At 38.8% G+C, this 21866-nt stretch overlaps 4 protein-coding genes and 1 pseudogene across 4 annotated transcripts; 4 read left to right on the top strand and 1 right to left on the bottom strand.

Annotated features, from left to right (window-relative positions):
• LOC18778750 (polyphenol oxidase, chloroplastic) lies at nucleotides 2210-3438 on the top strand. Its single transcript, XM_020561913.1, has one exon. It carries the CDS (start codon nucleotides 2244-2246, stop codon nucleotides 2925-2927), a length of 684 nt encoding a protein of 227 aa, XP_020417502.1. The 5' UTR covers nucleotides 2210-2243; the 3' UTR covers nucleotides 2928-3438.
• LOC18781387 (polyphenol oxidase, chloroplastic) lies at nucleotides 3317-4443 on the top strand. Its single transcript, XM_007211912.2, has one exon. It carries the CDS (start codon nucleotides 3599-3601, stop codon nucleotides 4295-4297), a length of 699 nt encoding a protein of 232 aa, XP_007211974.1. The 5' UTR covers nucleotides 3317-3598; the 3' UTR covers nucleotides 4298-4443.
• LOC18781410 (polyphenol oxidase, chloroplastic) lies at nucleotides 7708-10054 on the top strand. Its single transcript, XM_007214598.2, has 2 exons — nucleotides 7708-8509; nucleotides 8751-10054. The coding sequence occupies exons 1-2, from the start codon at nucleotides 7765-7767 to the stop codon at nucleotides 9794-9796; spliced, it is 1791 nt and encodes a 596-aa protein (XP_007214660.1). The 5' UTR covers nucleotides 7708-7764; the 3' UTR covers nucleotides 9797-10054.
• Nucleotides 12715-15058, bottom strand: LOC18778192 (annotated as a pseudogene).
• LOC18781299 (polyphenol oxidase, chloroplastic) lies at nucleotides 18270-20549 on the top strand. Its single transcript, XM_007211327.2, has one exon. It carries the CDS (start codon nucleotides 18360-18362, stop codon nucleotides 20274-20276), a length of 1917 nt encoding a protein of 638 aa, XP_007211389.2. The 5' UTR covers nucleotides 18270-18359; the 3' UTR covers nucleotides 20277-20549.

The raw sequence follows: 21866 nt of genomic DNA, 5'->3' as shown, positions 1-21866 counted from the left end.
CTGAGTAAGCAACAAATCTCCTTTACTCCTCCTTATAGTGAAATCGAATACACCAAAAATTGGAAAGAAAGAAAGGAGTCTGATATCTGAGCATGAGAAAGCTTGTACTGATAAAATTGCTAAACTGGAAGAGTCCTTGAAAAAGAAGAAGCAGGCAATGTATATGTATATATTTGTGCAAACATGTCTCAAAACTACATTTTCAACTGTTTGAGCTCAACTCGAGCCGCTAGACTCTGTTTTTAATTTTTTTTTAAAGAAATATTACAGCTGGCGGCTATATCGGTTTTTTCAATTTTTTAAAGAAATAGTATCGCCGGGCGACTCTACTTGTTTTTAATATTTTTTTTAAAGAAATAGTAAAGCCGCGCTGCTTGACTTGGTTTTAATTTTCATAAAGAAATAGTATAGCCGCGCGGCGATACTCGGTTTTTCCCAATTTTTTAAACAAATGGTATAGCCGCACGGCTATACTCTGGTTTTCCCAGTCTTTTAAAGAAATAGTAAAGCCGGTCGGCTAGACTCTGTTTTTGTTTTTTAAGAAATAGTATAGCCGAAGGGCTATGCTCCATTTTCGCAATTTTTTTAAGAAATAGTTTAGCCGAGCCGCTATACTCGGGATTTCTATTTTTTAAAAGAAATAATATAGCCGACCGGCTATATTTGGTTTTTCCACTTTTTTAAAGAAATAGTATAGCCGGACGGCTGTACCACTTTTTTAAATTGTTTTTAAAAGAGATAGTATAGCCGGACGGCTATACTCCTCCTTGTTCCAATTTTTAAGGCAATAATAAAGCCGCGCGGCTATACTAGTTTTTGAACTTTTAAATTTTTTTTTTTTAATCAACCCAGGCATAACAACAGCCTTTCCAACTTGGATTTTCCATGATTTTCTTCTTCTTTAACAACAGCCTTTCTCAACTGCTCATTTACGCATTTCATAAATGAAACAAAACCAACCATTTGGTGCCAAAACAATAATACAGAGCTGTAATGTGATTTCTAAAATGTACAACGGTTCGAAACTATTGTTTGCACCAGACTATTATCATCTTCAACTCATCCCCAAACAAGTCTGTTATATTTATATGCAGCCTTTTATTTTATTTTTTCATCTTATTCTATTTTATCTAGTAGCCTGCATATAGAGATAACAGATTTGTTGGAGGACGAATTGAAGACGGTAACAACAGTCGGGTGATGACTTTGGTGCCAAGGTATGAAAAATGGCCACACCAGTTTTGTTTATGCATAGCCTGCTTATAAACTACATGTAATCAACAAAGGCTGCTTATAAAGTAACATATCAAATTACAAATATAGAGAAAACAAACACACAGAGACTGCAAAGTTTACTCTAACAGGAGCTAAGAGCCTGAGAAGTGAAACAAGAGAGGAGCATCCATTAGAAGAAGAGGCTCAGGCCATACAAGGATAGAGACACAGAGGAGTCTGTGTTTGATAATTCAATAACACCCTTGAACTAATGCTAACTAGTTTAGCAGTAGAGGGAGGTAGTGTTGCTGCAAGCTCATTCTGTTGCATTGATTTTATTATATACACAACATAAAATTTACATTTCTGATGCAGAGTACATTAGTACACATCTTCTAAGATGTACTACAAATTACAATGCAAGCTAACATAAGGTATTCCAAATAGTTTTGGCAGTTTCTCATCTCCCACTCTTAACACAGTGATAAAACACAGCCTAATTATTGCTCACATCACAATCCAAAACATCATTGCAGCAAATGATGCATGCCGCGTTTGATAGAAAAACTTTAGACCAATCAACCTACTAACACTTGATCTAGTGATACATTTTCTATCAAATTCGATCTCCCGATCGACGGGGAAAAACAAAAATTGGGCCAGCAGCTACACTTTGATAAATGGAACGTAGTCCTCGATCGTCATTATAAAAGTTGGGCTGCAAACATATATCTCCGTGAGCACAATTTTTGGGCTGCACTAATTTAGCATGTGCATAGTGTTCATAGCCGACAACCCAAAGAAGAGTGAAGATATTAGAAACTTGGGACGTGCCTAATTACAAGTCATGTGAGGTGGGCGTGATTAGTCATCACAAATTGTCAATAAGAAATTTTCGTCCTTATCAACAACTATGCGTATGTAGATTTTATTTCTGTGGCTGTGAATGTGATTAGTCATCACAAATTGTCAAATACATCAGTTCCATAAATTGTTCATACAAATTTAAAAGAAAACAAAACAAAGCCATGGCTTCTCCTCCCCCACTATCATCCAACACAATTACCACTTTTTACTCCACCGCCCCTTCAATCTGTCATATCTTTCCAAACAAAACCCAGATTTCCTTACTCAGAAATCGTATCAGAGGATCATGTAAAGCAACAATCAATAGTGACCAAAACCATGTAAAATTTGATGGGAGGAGAAATGCGCTTGTCGGTCTAGGAGGGCTCGCCTTGGCTAATCTGAGCGGCATAACAAGGCCTTTTGGTGCAGCAAATGCGGCAGAGACCTCAAAAAAAGTAGCACTGGTGCAGAGCAGTGAGCTGCCCATAGCTTTGGACTCGGTGATCAGTGTGATTGTGGAAAGGCCAAGGAAGTCGAGGAGCCAGAAGGAGAAGGAAGAGGAAGAGGAGGTTTTGGTGATTGAAGGGGTTGAGTTTGTGGCAGATAAGGCTCTGGTATTTGATGTGCATGTGAACGATGATGAGAACTCGCTGAGTCGACCCGACAAGGCCGAGTTTGCTGGGAGCTTGGTGTTTTTGCCGCAGTACAAGAAGAAGGTGAAAACCAGCCTGCATCTTGGGATAACGGACTTGTTGGAGCAAATTGGAGCTGACGATGAGAGCTTTATAAAGGTCACTTTGGTGCCAAGGTATGTCCTGCGTCCTGTCACCATTGGTGGGATCAAGATCGATTATTTTGCCTAGCCTTAGCCTGAGCCTACGACCGCATAATGAATTAAGATACTGAATCAAGTTGCTCTGTTTCAACTTGTGTAAGTTTCATCCTCTATAAGTTTGTGTAACACATACGAGTTAAGTAGCATTGTTGTTTTGATTAGTTAACCACAAAATCATGCAAAACAAACATTTTCTTCATTGCGGGAAGACGAGTTTGAATGTTAGATTGAGAGAGACCCCAAACCTTCCCAACCCCAAAAGTCACAAGATGCTAAGCAAATGCAGATAAAAGTGTGGATGGAAGCTCACGTAACACGCTCTTTTCTGCAGTGAAATTTTGGTGGAATGCTCTCAAACAACACCCCAAAAGACAAAAGGCTAGAAACTTAAGCAACAGATTATACTATTATTGGTTTTTGAAGTTGCCGCAAGAGATATCAGTTATTGGGCTTCCTCTATGGATTTGAAAAGGTGTTACACTCTGTAGTATCCAATTTCTAAAATTAATTAAATATTATCTTGGCGATTGCAAATTAAAGTCATTTTATTTGGGAATTTTGCTGGAGAGATCACATTATACAATTAGTCTTTGTTCTGTTTCTAATGCCGACACCAACTAGTCAGTCAAACATTTCGTCGAATAGTTGATAGACGAAAGCAACAATTAAGTATTAAAAACCCAGAGCCATCCATCAGCTATGGCTTCTCTTTCACTTTCACCTTCACCGCCCTTACCCGTCATTATCAATCGTAATCGTACCACCGCCTTCTCCGCTTCTTCAATCTCTCAAAACCCTTCTCGAATTTCCTTCTTGGGAAATCGTAAAGCAGCAAGCTTTCTTGTTAAAGCAGCGAAATTGGAAAGGAGAGAGCTTCTCATCGCAACTCTAGGAGGGTTCGGAGGTTTCTACTGCGGATCGAAGATGAGCCAAGCAACAGGGGATTTGGGTGAACCAGCAGCAGCATATGCGGCCGAGACTTCTTCAGACAACAAGGTTGTGGAACTCACTCAGTTCCCGATCACTCTTGACTCGGTGATCAGCGTGGTTGTGCCGCGGCCCAAGAAGTCGAGAACCAAGAAGGAGAAGGAAGAAGAAGAAGAGGTGCTGGCGATTCAGGGGATTGAGTTCTTGGCAGACGAGGCTGTGAAGTTCGACGTGCACGTGAACGACGACGAGGACTCGCTGAGTCGACCCGACGAGTCCGAGTTCGCAGGAAGCTTTGTGTATTTGCCGCATAAGAGGAAGAGGGTGACGACCAGCCTCAGGCTTGGGATCACGGACTTATTGGACGACGTGGGCGCCGACGGCGATGACAGCATCAAGGTCACTCTGGTCCCTAAGTATGTGAAACGACCTGTCACAATTCGTCACATCAAGATCGAGTTTCTGAAGTAGCTTAGGAGTGGAGAGGAGATGTGCCGTATGATCTGTTGTGATGTCGTTTTTTGTTGTTGTATTTTCTGTTGTTTAATGCTTTCTGTAATTCTGTTTGCTTTCGCTAATTAGCAGTAATTATCCTTATGGCTTTGTCTATTTTTTTCCTTACAGAAAATCAGACTGACTATATTTACTTGGGAAAATGCTAGATTTCATCCTAAACGAATATGAGATTTAATTTAAGAAACGAACGGATAGAAAATGGTGATTATTTACTTGCTTCATGTCCTAATAATAGAGCTCCCAACAAGACTTCCATGATAAGGGCCTTATATATGATATTTAGGTGAAATTTTATTTTTTAATTATTAAATCAAATTAATTAATTTATCTAACAATTAAGCTATAGAACTTCACTTAAAAGTCGTATACAAGACTCGAGCTCTCAATATTTGCTATACATCAAATATGGTGATGATTTTGGGACTCCAAACAAAAACAAAGTCATCCTTAATGGATTGAAATTACGCATCACATTTTGGGTCATCCAACTTTAACTCGCTCACAAATTCAGAATATTGGGCTAGCCCAAAATCAGTCCAACACAAGAGATTCATGCCCAATTTGCACATAGCCTCCTCATTGGTCAACGTCGGGATTGTAAATTTCAAAACAAAAATAAATTAAAATGAAAGTGGGTTCCTATGAGATAATCTATATAGAAAATGATAAAACATTTAGAATGTCAAAAAATACTCTTGATTAATGCAAATATTAAGAATTGAAATTATTAATTAAATGAGAATGATATGGTAAATTCATACTTTTTTATATTTTAAAAAAATAAAATTTAAAAAAAATTAAATAATAAATCTTATTTTTATGAAACACAACTATCTATTTTTTTTTTAATTTAAAAATAAATTTAAATTTTTTTTAAAAAATACCTCTCACAAATACAAAATGGCGTACAAAAAAGGTAATAGTAGGAATATCACTATTAATCATAAATACAAAATGGCGTACAAAAAAGGTAATGATAGGAATATCACTTTTAATCATCAGAACAGAAAAAAAGTGACATTTCCATGAAAGTTTCTGTCCTAGTCGACATACCCACGTGCATGTGTAGTCGAATTGTCTTAAATTTGGTCTACCTAAAGTGTTACTAAATTTAAATGCAATATTAATATAGTGAATAGTCTTATTCTCCGTAAGATTTTTTAGATCTTCGACTTGGTTTGTGGATGGATCCAAAGGACGTGTCTTTTCACCGACCATCAGATTACCGTATGTGATTGTCATGCCTTCACTAAAAATCTGTGTCACTGACTGCCATTACTCATCTCATCTGCCCTTCACCCTTGAGATTATCACACCTTAGAATTATTTTTATAGTAAACCTAAAAAGATATAATTATCTGATTAGATGTGGATTATACAACTTGATTAAGGTATTGAATCAAATGTAGGCTCCCATAACATTATGGGGATAATCATGCTCCCTATCAAATTACTCAGTGTCTATACTAATTTATTATTAAAAAGCTCGAGTATTATTATAACATAAATTTTATTATATATAATGTTGTATTATATTGTATTGTATTGCAATGAATGCAAAATTATCCATATACCAAGGCTCGAGGTCGTCCGACTGGAGCTGTAGGTCGGCCATTGCTGATGATATGACAAGAAATTCAGAAAGAAAACAAGAGGACCGTCCCTCTCTTCCCTCGTGTTTAATTCGTACCAAGAACAATTATGACTTTACCTAATAATTCATTGTCGTTGGTCCTACATCTGTCATGTACAGTCAACACACTGATACGCCACTTGGTCGTAGGATCACTCTTCTCTCTCTAATAATTTCACCCTAATAAATATCCACATTCAACATGGGTATTTTATATGGGAGAATACTAGCAACTTTTTTTATTTTTTTTTAAACGTTAAAATGTCTGCTTTTTAAAAAAGAGGAAATGTATGCTTTTTTCAAAAAAGAGGAAAGGTCTGCTTTTTTTAAAGCACAAAGGACTTTTTCTTCTTTCTTGTTTTTTTTTATCTAAACCCTTTGTGTTTTTTTTTTTTTTTAAAAAAGGACATTTCCTCTTTAAAGCAGATATTTTTTTTATAAAAAAAAAAATTATGTTAGAAAAAAAATTAATAAGATGGTAAGAAAGTTGTGAATTTTTTTTGGATAAATTGAATACATTTAATAATGATAAACTTGGAAAGCAGAAGTTAGCGTGTATAATATATTAATGACATTGTTTTAAATGTAAAGAGAATGACATATCTTAAGCAAAAAAGGGAGAATGTCCAAATGAGAAGGCTAGAGAGAAGGTTGCTAGCATTCCTCATTTTATATCATGTACCATATTATAAGGTTTAGGGCTGTTGTCCACTTGTATTCACACATGAACAAGATGTAACACATAATCATATTATCGTAATATTTTATAATTTTTTTCGAAAAAATACTAGGCTTATTATATTTTTATATCACATTGTATATTATCTTTCAAATAGAGGTGGACTCCATGATATTTGTGGGCTCTACATCTATTAGAGAGGTAATACACAATGTGGTAAGCCTGGTATTATCCATCTCTTCGATATAAGGAGATTTTGCCATAAATATCATGCACTGGATTTAGATCGAATAGCTTATGGCAGAGGCACTGGCAGACTCATGAATTTTTTAGCTGATGTGCAATTTTGAAAGGCTAAAAACTCTTTGTGGATTGAACATCTAAGATTTTTTTTACCTAGATTGACATTAAGTCCCTTCATGCATTCGTATCATACATGAAAAATTATTTTATGTAAAATTATTGACTAAGTATGAAAAATGGTTTTTTGGAATAATCATTTTCTCAATATAAATTTTGGTGGCTTTTATTCCTTACACATCAGATAAGAAAACTTGATTTTATGGGATTTTATTATGAAGTATATATTGACTTAATGAGCCATCATTTTTAGCATAAATCGTATTTTGCACTAAAACCGATTTTTCATATTTTGATTTTGTCGGAATTTGATTTTTTAGTATTTTTATTTGAATCAAAATGGGGGGTACTTCCTTATTTACATTGTAAACTTAAATAAATGAAAGTAAAAGGACAAAGACATTTATTTAAATATTGAAAATAAAAATAAGGTAATCTGTACACCTGGAGTGCACCATCACCAACTGAACAAATGAGCAATTTAAAGCATTTAGAATAATTTTTCTGATGAAATAAGATGATGCACTTCCTTACGCTTTAATAGGTTGGCCACTATTAATCAAAGTAAATAAGAGTCTAAGGATACGGTCATGTTTCAGTAGAAGATAATTTTTAATTTTATCTTTTCAATAAACATCGTTTTATTTAAAAAATAAAATAAAAATAGTTTATTTTACAGAGTTTGGATCCTCGGTTGGCCTTTATAACAAGAGCAAACACGTTAAGCGCTACACCGACCGAAGCAAAGCCATGGCCACTGCACCCTCTCCCACAACCATGGGCACTTACTCTTCTCTCATCTCCACCAATTCCTTCTCAACTTTCCTCCCAAACAAATCCCAACTTTCCTTATCTGGAAAAAGCAAGCACTACGTTGCACGTAGGTCATCAATCTCATGCAAAGCCACAAATAATAACAGTAGCAATAATCAAAATGAACAACAAGAAGAATCTTCTCGTTTGTTGGGAAAATTGGACAGGAGAAATATCCTCATTGGCCTCGGTGGCTTGTATGGCGCCACCACCCTCGACCCGAAACCATTCGCCTTCGCCGACCCGATAGCCCCACCCGACTTAACCAAATGCCAGCTGGCCGAAATCACCACCGGAGGTGAAACCGTCCCCTGCTGCCCTCCTGTGACGACAAAGATCAAAACCTTCAAACCAGACCTGTCGATCCCGCTGCGGACGAGGCCCGCCGCCCAGCAAGTCACGGACGAGTACTTGGCCAAGTTCAAGAAAGCCCAGGCCGCCATGAGAGCCTTACCCGATGACGACCCACGTAGCATGGTGCAACAAGCTAAAGTTCACTGTGCCTACTGTAACGGTGCATATCCACAGGTAGGGTTTCCGGACAATGACCTCCAAGTTCACTTTTCATGGCTCTTCTTTCCCTTCCACCGCATGTACTTGTACTTCTACGAGAGAATCCTCGGCAAGCTCATTGATGACCCAACTTTCGCTCTTCCATACTGGAACTGGGACTCTCCAGCAGGTAGGTTTTTAATTTATTTTTTCCTTATTATTTTACTCTTAATTAAATGGTATGTTTGTATGGTTAAATTGAGAATCTACACCTTTTATAGTCAACATAAACATTTATCTCCGAAAATAAGTAGAAAAATATCCATTTTCCACTGCATTTTTCTGAAAAATTTGTCTCAATACTTTTGTATATTTTCATATGGCTCCTTAAAATTGAGCTCCTCACTTTGACACTTGCCATGTTTCTGTAGGCTTCCCAATTCCAGACATTTATACTGACACCAGCTCCCCACTCTACGACCAGTACAGAAACTCCGACCACCAGCCGCCGGTTCTGGTGGACCTCGGCTACGGTAAGACAAACGATGACGTGGACGACCAGACAAGAATAGACGAGAATCTGGCCATCATGTACCGTCAGATGGTTTCCGGTGCCAAAACCCCCGATCTGTTTTTCGGCCACGCGTACAGGGCTGGGGACCTAAACACGAAAAAATACCCCGGCACCATCGAGAACATGCCTCACAACAACATCCATCTATGGGTCGGCGACCCAAACCAGACCCACCAAGAGGACATGGGCAACTTCTACTCCGCCGGTCGTGATCCCCTGTTTTACGCCCACCATTGCAACGTGGACCGCATGTGGACCATCTGGAAAACCCTTGGAGGCAAGCGCCAGGACATCACCGACACCGATTGGCTCGACGCCGAGTTTCTGTTCTACGACGAGAACGCTGAGCTTGTGAACTGTAAGGTTCGGGACAGCCTCGACACAGCGAAGCAGCTTCGATATAATTACGAACCTGCGAGTCTTCCGTGGCTGTTCACAAAGCCAACCGCTCGTAAAACGAAGAACAAGACGAAAGCTAAGGTGGCTGCGACGCAGCTGACGTCGAAGTTCCCAGCCACGTTCGACTCAAAGACGACGGTTGAGGTGGCGAGGCCGAAGCCGAGGAAGAGGAGCAAGAAGGAGAAGGTTGATGAGGAGGAGCTGCTGATCATTAAGGACATTGAGTTCGAGGGTAACGAGGCGGTGAAGTTTGATGTGTTTATTAACGACGACGCTGAGTCGCTGAGTCGGAGGGACAAGTCCGAGTTTGCTGGGAGCTTCGTGCACGTGCCACAAGGGAAGACGACGAAGGCGAAGACGAAGACGAACCTGAAATTGGGGATAACGGACTTGTTGGAGGACTTGGGAGCGGAGGATGACAGCAGTGTGCTGGTGACTTTGGTGCCTAGGGTTTCGAACTCGCCGATCACCATTGGTGGGTTCAAGATCGAGTATTCTTCTTGATCTCAATTAAGTATCGCGGCCCTTAATTAATCAATAAAGTGGGTTCTTGTGTTAATGTAATAATGTCTGTGCGGAATTGATGGCCTGCGTTGCCCCGCTTTTAGTTAATCTGATTTTCTATCAGTGTTTGGATTATGGAGCCATGCAATTACATAAGCTGGCCTTTCCATGTAATTAATATTCCACCGCTTACGTGGATGGAATATGGATGTTGTCTACTTGTTCATCAATAAAGCCACGTTGTCTGGATTGATGCCATTCTTAGTGATAATGAGGGGGGTTGTTTTCTCGTGGAAGGTAAGAATTTCCCCAATTACTGATGTTGATGAAGAAAACTGTGGCTCGTAGTTAATGACCTACTTAATTTTTGATTAAAAGCGATAATAATTTTACTGATAACACAAAGAAAAAGTACAGAATAATCGCAATGCCAAATATGAGTACAACATCTCCAGTGACCAAACACAACAATAAATTGGTTTGATCTGGAGAGAATTACGCATGCCAAAAAAACCTAAAAACTCCAATTTGGCAGACAAGAATTTTCTATACTTAGACCTACAATACAGATCCAACGCGCAACGACAGTAACGGCAATGAATGCCCTCACCACTTTAACCCAATGAGTACCCTCACCACATTTCTCAAAATTTGACACATGTCTACAAATTAACCATAGTTACATTTTTACTTTTTATTTTTCTAATCATTGTAGCAACCCTCGCTTGGGGTCTTTTGAGTCAAGATCTCAAATCTCATTTCAACGAGGCATGCCTCCCCACCTCTTTGTAAAACTTATAGGGCAGAAGATGAAACCTCGTGGTCACCTATATTTTACGCCCATCTGCATACAAACCCAAAAAGTCAGGAGAAGAGGGGTTGCTGCCGGCTCGGAAGGTTGGCTGACGAGGTTGGAAGGATGGGATGGCTGACCAGATTGGTTGGGTGGGTGGGTGTGGAGTTGTGGAGTTGTGGTGGCTGTTGTTGGGTTTTTATTTTTTCTTTAATAATTGGTTTTTGTTTATTTAATTTATTAAAAGGATTTTCTTTCTCATGAAAATGTCATCAGAAAAATAAAAAGTAAGAAATTAACTATGGTTATGTCTATAGACATATGTCAATTTTTAAAAAGGATGGTAAAGGCACACATTGGGTTAACATTGTGAGCAAAAATGCTACAAATTCAAAAGGAAACGGAGAGGATCCTAAAAGGATTTGGCATGAATGTTTTTGTTCCCAAAAATAATGGCATGCACAGCTCATTATCGGGATGGTTTCTTCTGAGTTTCACATACGCATGTCTTTGTTCTGCTGTTACTGGTAGACTCGTGAATTTTTTTAGCGGATGTGCAATTTTAAAAGGCTAAAAGCTTTATATAAAAAAATGACAACCTAATATGCTTATAATTTAAACAATACCAATATCATGCATAAGTCATAAAAAAAAATAGCATTACAATTAACCTACAATTGTTGCCGTCAAGATTTCATATCATGAAAACCTCAGACAAAAAGATGAAGAAGAAAGAATTGCTTAAACCCGCGAAATGATTGCCTTGTTTAAAAAATTGTTATTTAAAGCCCACAAAAAGAATTTCTTTAAGAAAGAATCTTTGTTTAAATTCCACAAAATGCAACCCTTGTTGAAAGCCATGAATTTGGTGTCTGCCTTATTTTTTTTTGCCTGAGAGGAGATGCAGCTACACCTCAACCATTGTATGTTGCCTTGTGCAATACACTGCTTTTTTTTTTTTTTCTTTTTTTTTCTTTCTACGTATGTGATTCTATTTGGCTTGTCTATGACTATTAGAGGGAGGACATTTAAAAATTCAAACTCCCTTTTTTTTTTTGGGGGGGGGGGGGGGGGGGGGGGACAAATCAACCTAATGTTTTAGAAATACCTAATTTTATCAATTTCTCTATTTTTACTTTGTGTATAAATAACCTAACATTCATTTATAGTAACAAAATATATGCAACTCAAAAAAAATTTAGACAAGAGAATGAAAGAGAAAACAAAAAAAAGAGGGTGCATATAAGAATTTAAGAGGAATTTCATAATATTTGTACAATATTACTATAACTATTTTTCCATATACAACACGACGATTCGCCATCAATTATTACAACTGCTACATGGAAATGACTACGCAAAAGCTATCATGACAATTACATGGAAATGACTAAGCAAAAGCTTGCATGACAAAACCACCTTTTTCCTTTTCGAGTCACTGCTCTGCATACCTTATGTACAAAATGTTTTATACAAAAGTTGATATAGATTCAAATTTTTATTGAGAAGTTGAATTTAATCATCAGATTTAGTGATTTTGATACAAGTATTTTTACTTTTGTGCCACATAGGATTACATTCATTTTTAAATATTTTATGATGTAATCTTTTTATTTTTATTTTTTTAAATCAATTTTTTTCAATATTACCATTTATATTTTGAATCATGTAATAGTAATTTATGTGACAATAATTAACTATTTATGATGTTTGTGATTAAATAGAAAAGAAAAAGTCAAAAGATCTACATATAAAACAAAAAATGTGTGGACTAAACCCAATGTTTTAAGAGTTTTTATTGGAGGAAACCCATTTCATTTGTCCAACAGACAACAGGCTCATTGGTCTAAGGGATTGCGATCATCCATGCGTTGAAAATTACGAATCAGCCAGCCCATTTCATTTTCAGAGATCATGACTAACTTTGTGAACAAGAATAAGCAAACGATATAAATCTCATTGTCAGCATTAATAGCATTGGTGACTTTCTCCATTTGTTTGTTTTCATAATCTTTTTCTTCTCTTCCTTTTGTTTGTTTTCATTTGGTTTTATAGTCTTTATTAACACGACTTACACACTTTTCCCATCAAAGACAGAAACAAAAAAAATGAAAAACAATACACAAGACAAAGATCGTTGCACAGACAGACCAAGAGGTCCCATGCATGTGGTTTACGGGAATAGTAGCCATACAAATTGAACTTCGTAATTGTCAAACATAAACTGAGGAACAAATAAAAAGTTCAGCTCATCTTAATTTCAAGTGGTGGTGGAGCTTCATGAAACTTTATCTCAATTTAAGCACTTACTTAGTTCGAATGTCAAGCAACAAATTCAATTCTGATGCTACCAATCGTGACAGTCTGAGCCCCAAACTTAGGCACCAAAGTCACCACGACACTCTCGTCATCCTCAGCTTCCAAATCCTCCAACAAGTCCGTTAGCCCCAACCTCAAGCAACCCTTGCTCTTGTTCCTCTTCTCCTTATGCGTATGAGGCACGCTCACAAAACTCCCCGCGAACTCGCTCTTGTCCGGCCCACTCAACACGTCATCATCATCGCCCACGTCATTCACGTACACGTCAAACTTAACAACCGCATTTTTCTCGTACTCAATCCCCTCAATCACTAATATCTCCTCTTCATCCTCCTTCTCTTTCTTGTTCCTCTTCTTCTGCCTCGGCCTGCTCACCACCGTGCTTATCTTCGACTCCAACTGTATCGGAAACTCACTACTCTTCACCAGCTTCCCCAATGACGTCGTTCCGGCAGCTTTTGCAACTCCGACAGCCTTGGCATTTCTCTGCTGCTTTGTCCTACGTGGCGTTGGCCTAGACTTGAGCCACGGAATCTCGACATCTTCATAAACATATCCAAGCTTCCTACTATCAAGACAATCCCTCACCTTAACCCTAACCAACTCCGCATTCTCATTATAAAACAAAAACCCACTATCCAACCAATCTTTGTCACTAAGATCTTTATTTTTGGATCCTAAATTTTTCCAAATGCTCCACATCCGATCCACATTGGAGTGGTGCGCAAAAAATATAGGATCCCTGGCTGCCGAATAAAAATTCCCCATGTCCTCAAAATTTGGCTGGGTGTTATCTCCCGACCATAAATGAACCGGCCCGTGCGGAACTGCCTCAACTGAACCGGCTCCGGGGTCCGCTTCAGTCCCAGCCCTATAAGGCCAGCCAAAGAACAAGAGCGGTTTCTTGGCGTTGGACACCATCTGCCTGTACATGATCTTGAGATTGGTGTTGACTCGAGCTTCTCTGTTGACTTTCTCGTCCGTGCCGTTGAAGTCGAGATCCACGAGTGTCGGCGGCTGGTGGGCGACTGCTCGGAGCTCGTCGTAGAGTGGAGAGTCCGGGTTGGCGTACAAGGCAGGCAGTTGCATGCCGGCCGGCGCGTCCCAGTTCCAGAACGGCAAAACGAACGTCGGGTCGTCGATGAGTTTGGCCAAGATTCTTTCGTAGAAATATAGGTAGTAGCGGTGGAAGGGGAAGAAAGCCAGCAGTTGTGGACTTGGAGCTCGAGGTCTGGGAAGCCGACTTGGTCGTATGCGCCATCGCAATAGGCGCAGTGGACGTTGGCTTGCTGAGTAAAGTTGCGTGGATCGTTGTCAGGGAGGGCTTTCATGAGTGCAACGGCTTTGGAGTATTTGTCAATGTAGGATTGGTCGACGGTTTGAGCCGCTGGCCTAACGCGGAGCCGGGAGGGAGGAGGGGGGAACTTGAAGTCTATGATTTTGGGGGATGTGGGCGGGCAGCAATTGGTGGGTAATGCGCCGCTTGGTAAGTCTGCGGGTCCGCATTGGGTTAGGTCTGGGGGGGATATTGGGTTTGCAAAGGCGAAGGGGTCGGTGGGTAGACTGGACAGGCCACCGTATAGCCCTCCGAGGCCAATAAGAACATTTCTTCTTCTGTCTAGGTTTCCTGGAGGCGGTTGTTGATCATCGTTGCCTGTGGCATTGCATGAGACTAGTCTAACTCTACGTGCAGAGGAATGTTTGGTTGTGTTTTTAAATGAAGGAATTTGGGGGCTTTTTTGGGAGAAGGGAAAGAGAGAAGTTGTGGGGAAGAGTGTGGTGGTGGTGGATAGAGAAGCCATTTACCACGGTTTTTAGCTCTCTCTGGTTTACCTGGGGCTTGGTTTTATAATTGAATTGGTTTACTTTTCTTTGCATACTGCACACCATACACATTGGCTGCCCGATCTGTGGTTGACGAAGAATAGTGGAAAAGGACAAGAGAGAGAGTTGGGCTGAATTCAATGGATTCTAATCTGATAAAGAAAGAAGGTGAAGGGAGGTTTTGTGTAGTTAGAAATTATTTGAGTAGGGGATGATTTGGGGATTGAACATATATTTGACAGGCTGTGCTTGTAGTAGCAAAGTTTGCTTGTTTCACAATTTCTCAATCAATACCACTCTTCCACTTGTACGTGATAATGATACACGTTTGTGTCTTTGTTCACTGGAGTCCTAAGACACGTTTGTGTCTGCGACTTGCTGTCACTGTCTATTGCAATTTGCATGAATAGGATGGTTACCAGATTTCCAACCAAAACAAAAAGCTTAATTACTGTCTCACTTCTTGAAACGAAGACTTAGTCTCATAATATCTTTTAAATTTGAAAATTTCTCACTTTACCTCCTAAATTTCTAAAAATTGTTAAAATTTTCTTACTTTACTATTTCTATCCATTTCTGTCCACAAAACTGTTAAGTGTACTGACGTGACATGAACATTTTAGTAGTTTTAACTATTAATAAACTTTAAAATCCAAACTAAATATAAAAACAAAGTTGATATATTTTACAATTTAAAAATAATTTTAAAAAAATCCCTTTCCACCTTCTTCCCATCCTAGTCACCCCACACCAGCCCTCACCTCCATCTTCTCTCTCACCCCTTTCCCATCACCACCATCCCCAAAGCACGCAGCAGACCTCCCTCCCCGTCTTACTATTTCCCTCTCTATGTCTTCCTCTCTTCCGCTCTCTCCCCTTCTCTCCCTCTCGCTATCATCGATGGGATGGTAAGTTGTTAATATCAATGAATGCCGGCAACATCAGATATGTGGTTTCAAATGGTGTATTTGACATAGTCCTCATACTCGCGATATTTGACGGGCAACAAAATGCAGCGGTGGGGTTTCACCCCATTTTTCTTTTCCTTCTTATTTCCCCTTTTCTCTTGTTGTTGGTCTTTTAATCACAACCAAGAGGATGAAAAGATTTGAGTTTTCCACATGAGAAACAAAACAGATAAAAAGGAGGATGGTTTTCTTCAAAGTTCTTAGAAGGAGCAGGAGGGGTTTGTTACGAGGGGTCGGGAGAGTAGGGCTGCATAGACTTGATTTTTGTTTTTAGTTTTCTTCAATTTCTACTTAATTTGGATTTTAAAGTTCGTTAATAGCTAAAATTACTAAATGCCTATGTCACGTCAGCATATTTAACAGTTTTGTGGATGAAAATGAAAGGAAGTGGTAAAGTGAGAAAATTTTAACAATTTTTAGAGATTCGGGGGTTAAGTGAGAAAATTTCAGTTTTAAAAGGTTACGTGAGACCAAGTGTCCATTTTAAGGGGTAAAACAGTAATTAAACCAAAAAAATACAAGACAGATTCGTATCAATTATGGTCCCAAAAGCTAAAGCTTGGTCAGGTCGAGCTTGACTGGCCTGCAAAGAAGAAAGGAAGACCCAAGCCAGAACTTTTTCTGGCCCATGGCCAGTAAGGCATATGTTATAATGGGCTTTCTTTTTAGCTTTTGACAAACGGGCTTTTAGCTAGTCTATTTTTATTTGTTTTTAATATAAGTGATAGTCTAAATTATAAATAATGGAAATTTTTCACACGCACCCAATTATGATGTTGTAAGAGTTCAAATCTGAGATTTTGGACTAAACCCGTTGCGTTATATTTTATTTTATGGATGTGATAATTTCATAATCTACTTATGTCTGACCTTGGTGGATTATAGGCTTATTCTAAAATAGATAGGCTTGAATCTATCTTGCAATTATTGCAATAAGAATATATAAATTAACTACAAGTTGGCAAAATCACATGCCAAGCCATTAATTTTCCCTGCAGAGTAGATAGTATATACTATCACGAGCTTATTTATGATAATACTAAACAATTCGAATATTTCTAAACTTGTTTATATGTTCATTAAAATAACCAAGTATATATTAAATTAACAAGGTTTCGAGAATCATGGCCGCGAGTTTTTATGGAAGGACATCTTCTACTTTTTTTCTTCTCATTTTTCAATAAATGATGGCCACTTCAACTTTTATCTATCTAAATTAGCATATATTATGTTTCACGTTTCAATTTATAAATAATTTATTAACCTTGGAGGAATCGTTTTGTGTGTCGTTCGTGTCCCACGTACAGCTAACAATCTACTATTATATTTTGCGCGATGTGAGAGTAATTTTTCCCGTATAAAATTACTGACAATGACACTGAGGACAAAGTTATTTAGTGGCAATCACAAGAAACACTTATATGATAATATTTTTATTGTGGTGTTATTATTTACTGATTGGGGACATCATTTTTCTCGCAATCAAGTTTTTCTAGACATTTTTATTGTGGTTTTATTATTTATATGATTAACAAATTTATTAACGCTAATTTAATAAGCATGTTTCCATAATGTGGTCCCCTTGCACGTGCCCTACCGAACTTTGGGTTGGCTAGTCTTTTAGAAGGTGCTAATTTACCTTCAATTGTCAAATTTTTTTAATTAGAAATGCACTCGAATTTAAGTTATAATATAAATAACTTAAAATTTAAGTTATAGTTTACTCTAAAACAAATTAAAAATAATTAAAAACAAAACAAAACAAAAAAAACTCCGCCCCTGCAACTGAGCAAAGTCCTTCACGTGCTCCTACCCAACTAGTTCATACCAGCTATTCTGCATTTGAGAACATACACTATTAAAACGTGATTCTTAAGGAGGCCCCACTTGGCTGAATCATTGACAACAACCAAAAAAAAACTAGGGTGAATTTGATATTCCTTCATTCAAACCTCGGAACGAATTTGAAATTCAAATCAGATCCCATCAGTTATTTCTTTGAATTTTACTGGAGAGCATACCACGATATGAATTCATAGACTGGAATAATTGGTATGCCATAATGAATGATTTTTTTATTCCAAGCTTTTACTACAAACAAAACAAAAATTCAAAAAATAAATTATAAATGCATAACTACAGATACTAGATATCAAATATTATGGGTGTACTGTCTTATATACATTTTTTTTTTCTTCGTGCACATGTTACACGTATACTTTCTTGGCTCTATATATATGTATCACTTCAATACAAATTAATTAAAGAACTGAATTCTCAATTATGAGTAGAAATATACTACATCATGTACTATGTGACAATATTTAAGTATCAAATCCAGAATATTCATTAATGGTTGAATTTTATTTTGTACATCTTGTAGATTGAGATTCTATTGTTGCACTGGCTAGCTTTGTGTGTTTATGAAAACATGTTTAGGTTATGTGATTATATATTTTTAAATATTAAACGATATTTTATTTTAATTTTATTTAAATTCGCAGTATATATGGATTTACAAGAGGAAATGTCAATAATCAATTTGGATAATTATAGAAATCTCACATTTATAATTATATAGCATTTCCCTCCCACTTGGTTGTATGCAAAACTCTTCATCACCTCAATTCGTTAGTTTCTCATCCTTGCAGTTTTGGAAATGCAAATTAAACATTATTTATTATATGCAAAGATAGTAGTGGGCTCCCCCACCACAACACAGTGGAATATTATAAAAACAGCACAGCTGATAACCATTCCTTTCCTACAAAGACAAAGAAACCCACCTACTATGGCTTCATCTTCCATACCACCTACTGCTACGCTTACTGGCCCTTACTCCACTAAAACGCTTTCCTCCTCCTCCTCCATCACAACCTCTCTCTCTCCCTTCTTCCCAAACAAGTCCCAAAAACCCACTAAGCAATGCTCTGTCTCTGTGGGTGGAGTCCGATGCCAAGCCAAAAATGGTGACAATGATCACCTGGACCAGGGTCTAGGAAAACTCGACAGAAGGAACATGCTCATTGGTCTAGGCGCCGGAGGGCTGTACGGGGCGGCAGGTCTTGAAAACAACCCGTTTGCTTTCGCTGCGCCCGTATCCGCCCCTGACTTTACCGAGTGCGGACCGGCGGACAAGCCAGATGGCTCTACCATTGACTGTTGCCCGCCCATCACCAAAACAATAATCGATTTCAAATTACCCGATCCGGGCCCACTCCGTACTAGGCGTCCGGCCCAGGACCTGGCAAAAGACCCAGTCTACTTGGCCAAGTACAAAAAGGCCGTCGCTCTCATGCGGGCGTTACCCGACGACGATCCTCGCAGCCTAGCCCAACAAGCCATGGTACACTGCTCCTACTGCGACGGTGGGTACCCGCAAGTCGGGTTCCCCGATCTGGAGATTCAAGTTCACTTCTGCTGGTTATTCTATCCGTTCCACCGCTGGTACCTCTACTTCTACGAGAAGATCATGGGGGAACTCATTGGCGACCCCACCTTCGCCCTCCCCTTTTGGAATTGGGACGCGCCAGCTGGCATGTACATTCCAGAGATCTTCACCGACCCCACCTCCTCCCTCTACGATCAGTACCGAAACGCAGCGCATCAGCCTCCAAAGCTCCTGGATCTCAATTACGGTGGGAGCGACGATGACGTGGATGACGCCACGCGAATCAAGGAGAATCTGACTACCATGTACCAACAGATGGTGTCCAAGGCCACGTCTCACCGCCTTTTCTATGGGGAGCCGTACAGCGCCGGTGACGACGCGAGTCCGGGAGCTGGAAACATTGAGAGTATCCCACATAACAATATCCATTTGTGGTCGGGCGACCCGAAGCAGACCAACGGAGAGAATATGGGAGCCTTTTACTCTGCGGGTCGGGATCCTCTGTTTTACTCCCACCACTCGAACGTGGATCGCATGTGGTCCATATATAAAGACTTGTTGGGCGGTACGGACATAGATAAAACTGATTGGCTGAACACCGAGTTCTTGTTCTACGACGAGAAAAAGAACCTCGTGCGTGTGAAGGTTCGGGACTCGCTCGACACCAAAAAGCTTGGGTACGTTTACGACAACAAAGTTCCGATCCCGTGGCTTAAGGCGAAGCCAAACCCTCGCAAATCGCAGAACCAGAGGAAGGCGGCGGTTTCGTCTGGCGATCTGACAACCGCGTTCCCGGCAACGCTGTCCGACAAGATCAGTGTTGAGGTGGCAAGGCCGTCGACGACGAAGCGGACGAGTGAGCAGAAGAAGGCGCAAGATGAGGTGTTGGTGATCAAAGGGATTGAGTTTGCCGGGAACGAGCCGTTGAAGTTTGACGTGTTCGTGAACGATGATGCGGACTCGGAGGCCGGGAAGGACCAGTCGGAGTTTGCAGGGAGTTTTATCCACGTACCGCATAAGCAGAAGAAGAATATAAAGACGAACCTGCGGCTGAGCATTACGAAGTTGTTGGAGGAATTGGATGCGGAAACGGACAAGAGTTTGGTGGTGACTTTGGTGCCGAAACTTGGAAAAGGGCCGATCACCATTGGTGGGTTCAGCATCGAGCTTCTTAACACCACCTGATCAGTTCAAGCTTACCTGCACTGCACCTGTTGAGTTGGTCTGATGTGATATATTGATCAGAAGTCGACTAGCTAGCTTCAAACCCTAATCGTGCATGGATGTTAGTTTTCAGTATCGTCACCTTTGTGTTTAATTATCTGTAATTATGCTGACGTAAGCCCACTGCTTACGTGGAGCATTGGTGTTTGGCTTTGCTTTTATAAGGCGTCGGTGTTTGTAATTCTCAATAAAACGTATGTTGAGTGTGTTTAAATTATTCCACCATTGCTTGTTTTTGGTTTTGTTTAAATAGCTAACTTAGAAAAGGACTCTGCTATCTCAAGCAGAGGTTAACCAAATAAATTTCTACAAGTTAATATTGTGGATCCAGCAGTACATAGTAAAATAATTTAATAGAAATTACCTTTTGCTTGACGATGCCTCATCAGGATGGGACGTCACTGCTCACTCCCTCATCAATGGAGAGGTATGTTGAGAGTCTCTTAAGTTATTTCCAATCTCTACTTATATGCTAATGTGGGTAGGACAATTTAAAGAGATAGTACATACATGCAGTACACTTTCAATTTCATTTATAAATAAATAAATAAATAAATAATCTTTTCATTCATGGAGATACTCCAGTAAAACCTTTTCGCATCTGTTAATCAATATTGTTGGCACGATAGTAATTAAACACAAGAAGACGACCCAAATCCAACACATGCTTTGCTTCAAATTGATTACAAAAACCTGCTCAAGAAAAGTCATACATAATTCATTGGGCCTTTTAATTTCTGTCGGCGACATTGTCCTTCCAATAATAGATGAGAAACAGAGTCCACTATTCTAGAATCTCCTTTTTTGTTTCTTGTTTTTTTGAAAATAATAAAAGGAAAAAACCATTTTTTATACTGATCTCGCAAAAGGTAAGTAAGAGTTGTTTAGTTCGTGGGAAAAGAAGTTTGAGGATGGAAAATTAATTGATTTTTCATGTTTAGTAATTACATGCATAAAAAATGGTTACATGTCTTTATTAATAATTTAGAATTATAATAATTATGCCTATTTTAAAAAATATATATTATAAATGAAATAATGAGAATTGAATTGGTATATATACTATATGAAGATCAAAATGTTGAGATGGAAAAAAGTTAAAACCACACATTATAACATCACATCTGCAAGCACCAGAATATAGAGCATGTGTTGCATTGCAATTCACCAGGACTAAAAAGAAAAAGGTAGATGTAGACATGGAAATGATAGGATGCATGACTCAGCAAAAGCATGGCCGAAAAAAAAAAAAAGCGACTCCTTTTTCTTTTTCTTTTTTTCCTTCTTTGATTGCGCTCCATCGAGGTCCTTCACTTCACGTGACAGTAGCCCTACTTTTACTACCAAGTAATATTCTTCATTTTTGTCCTTGTCACATTAACAATAAAAATTTGTATGAAATAAAAATAGTATTATTTTATTATTTTCGAATAATCACGATTGTAGCCCTACTTTTACTACCAAGTAATATTCTTCGCTTTTGTCCTTGTCACATCCAGTTGGTCTACATTAACAATAGAAATTTGTATGAAATAAAAATAGCATTGTTTT

This window comes from Prunus persica, chromosome G4 (assembly GCF_000346465.2).
Source record: "Prunus persica cultivar Lovell chromosome G4, Prunus_persica_NCBIv2, whole genome shotgun sequence".
NCBI classification, from domain to species: Eukaryota; Viridiplantae; Streptophyta; class Magnoliopsida; order Rosales; family Rosaceae; genus Prunus; species Prunus persica.
This window is presented reverse-complemented; position numbering and strand designations above follow the sequence as displayed.

Bases quoted from the DNA above. Each gene is read 5' to 3' on its own strand.
- LOC18778750 (XM_020561913.1), top strand. From the start codon at position 2,244: ATGGCTTCTCCTCCCCCACTATCATCCAACACAATTACCACTTTTTAC.
- LOC18781387 (XM_007211912.2), top strand. From the start codon at position 3,599: ATGGCTTCTCTTTCACTTTCACCTTCACCGCCCTTACCCGTCATTATC.
- LOC18781410 (XM_007214598.2), top strand. From the start codon at position 7,765: ATGGCCACTGCACCCTCTCCCACAACCATGGGCACTTACTCTTCTCTC. The intron at 8,510-8,750 runs GTAGGTTTTTAA...ATGTTTCTGTAG, and splicing joins GAACTGGGACTCTCCAGCAG to GCTTCCCAATTCCAGACATT.
- LOC18781299 (XM_007211327.2), top strand. From the start codon at position 18,360: ATGCAAATTAAACATTATTTATTATATGCAAAGATAGTAGTGGGCTCC.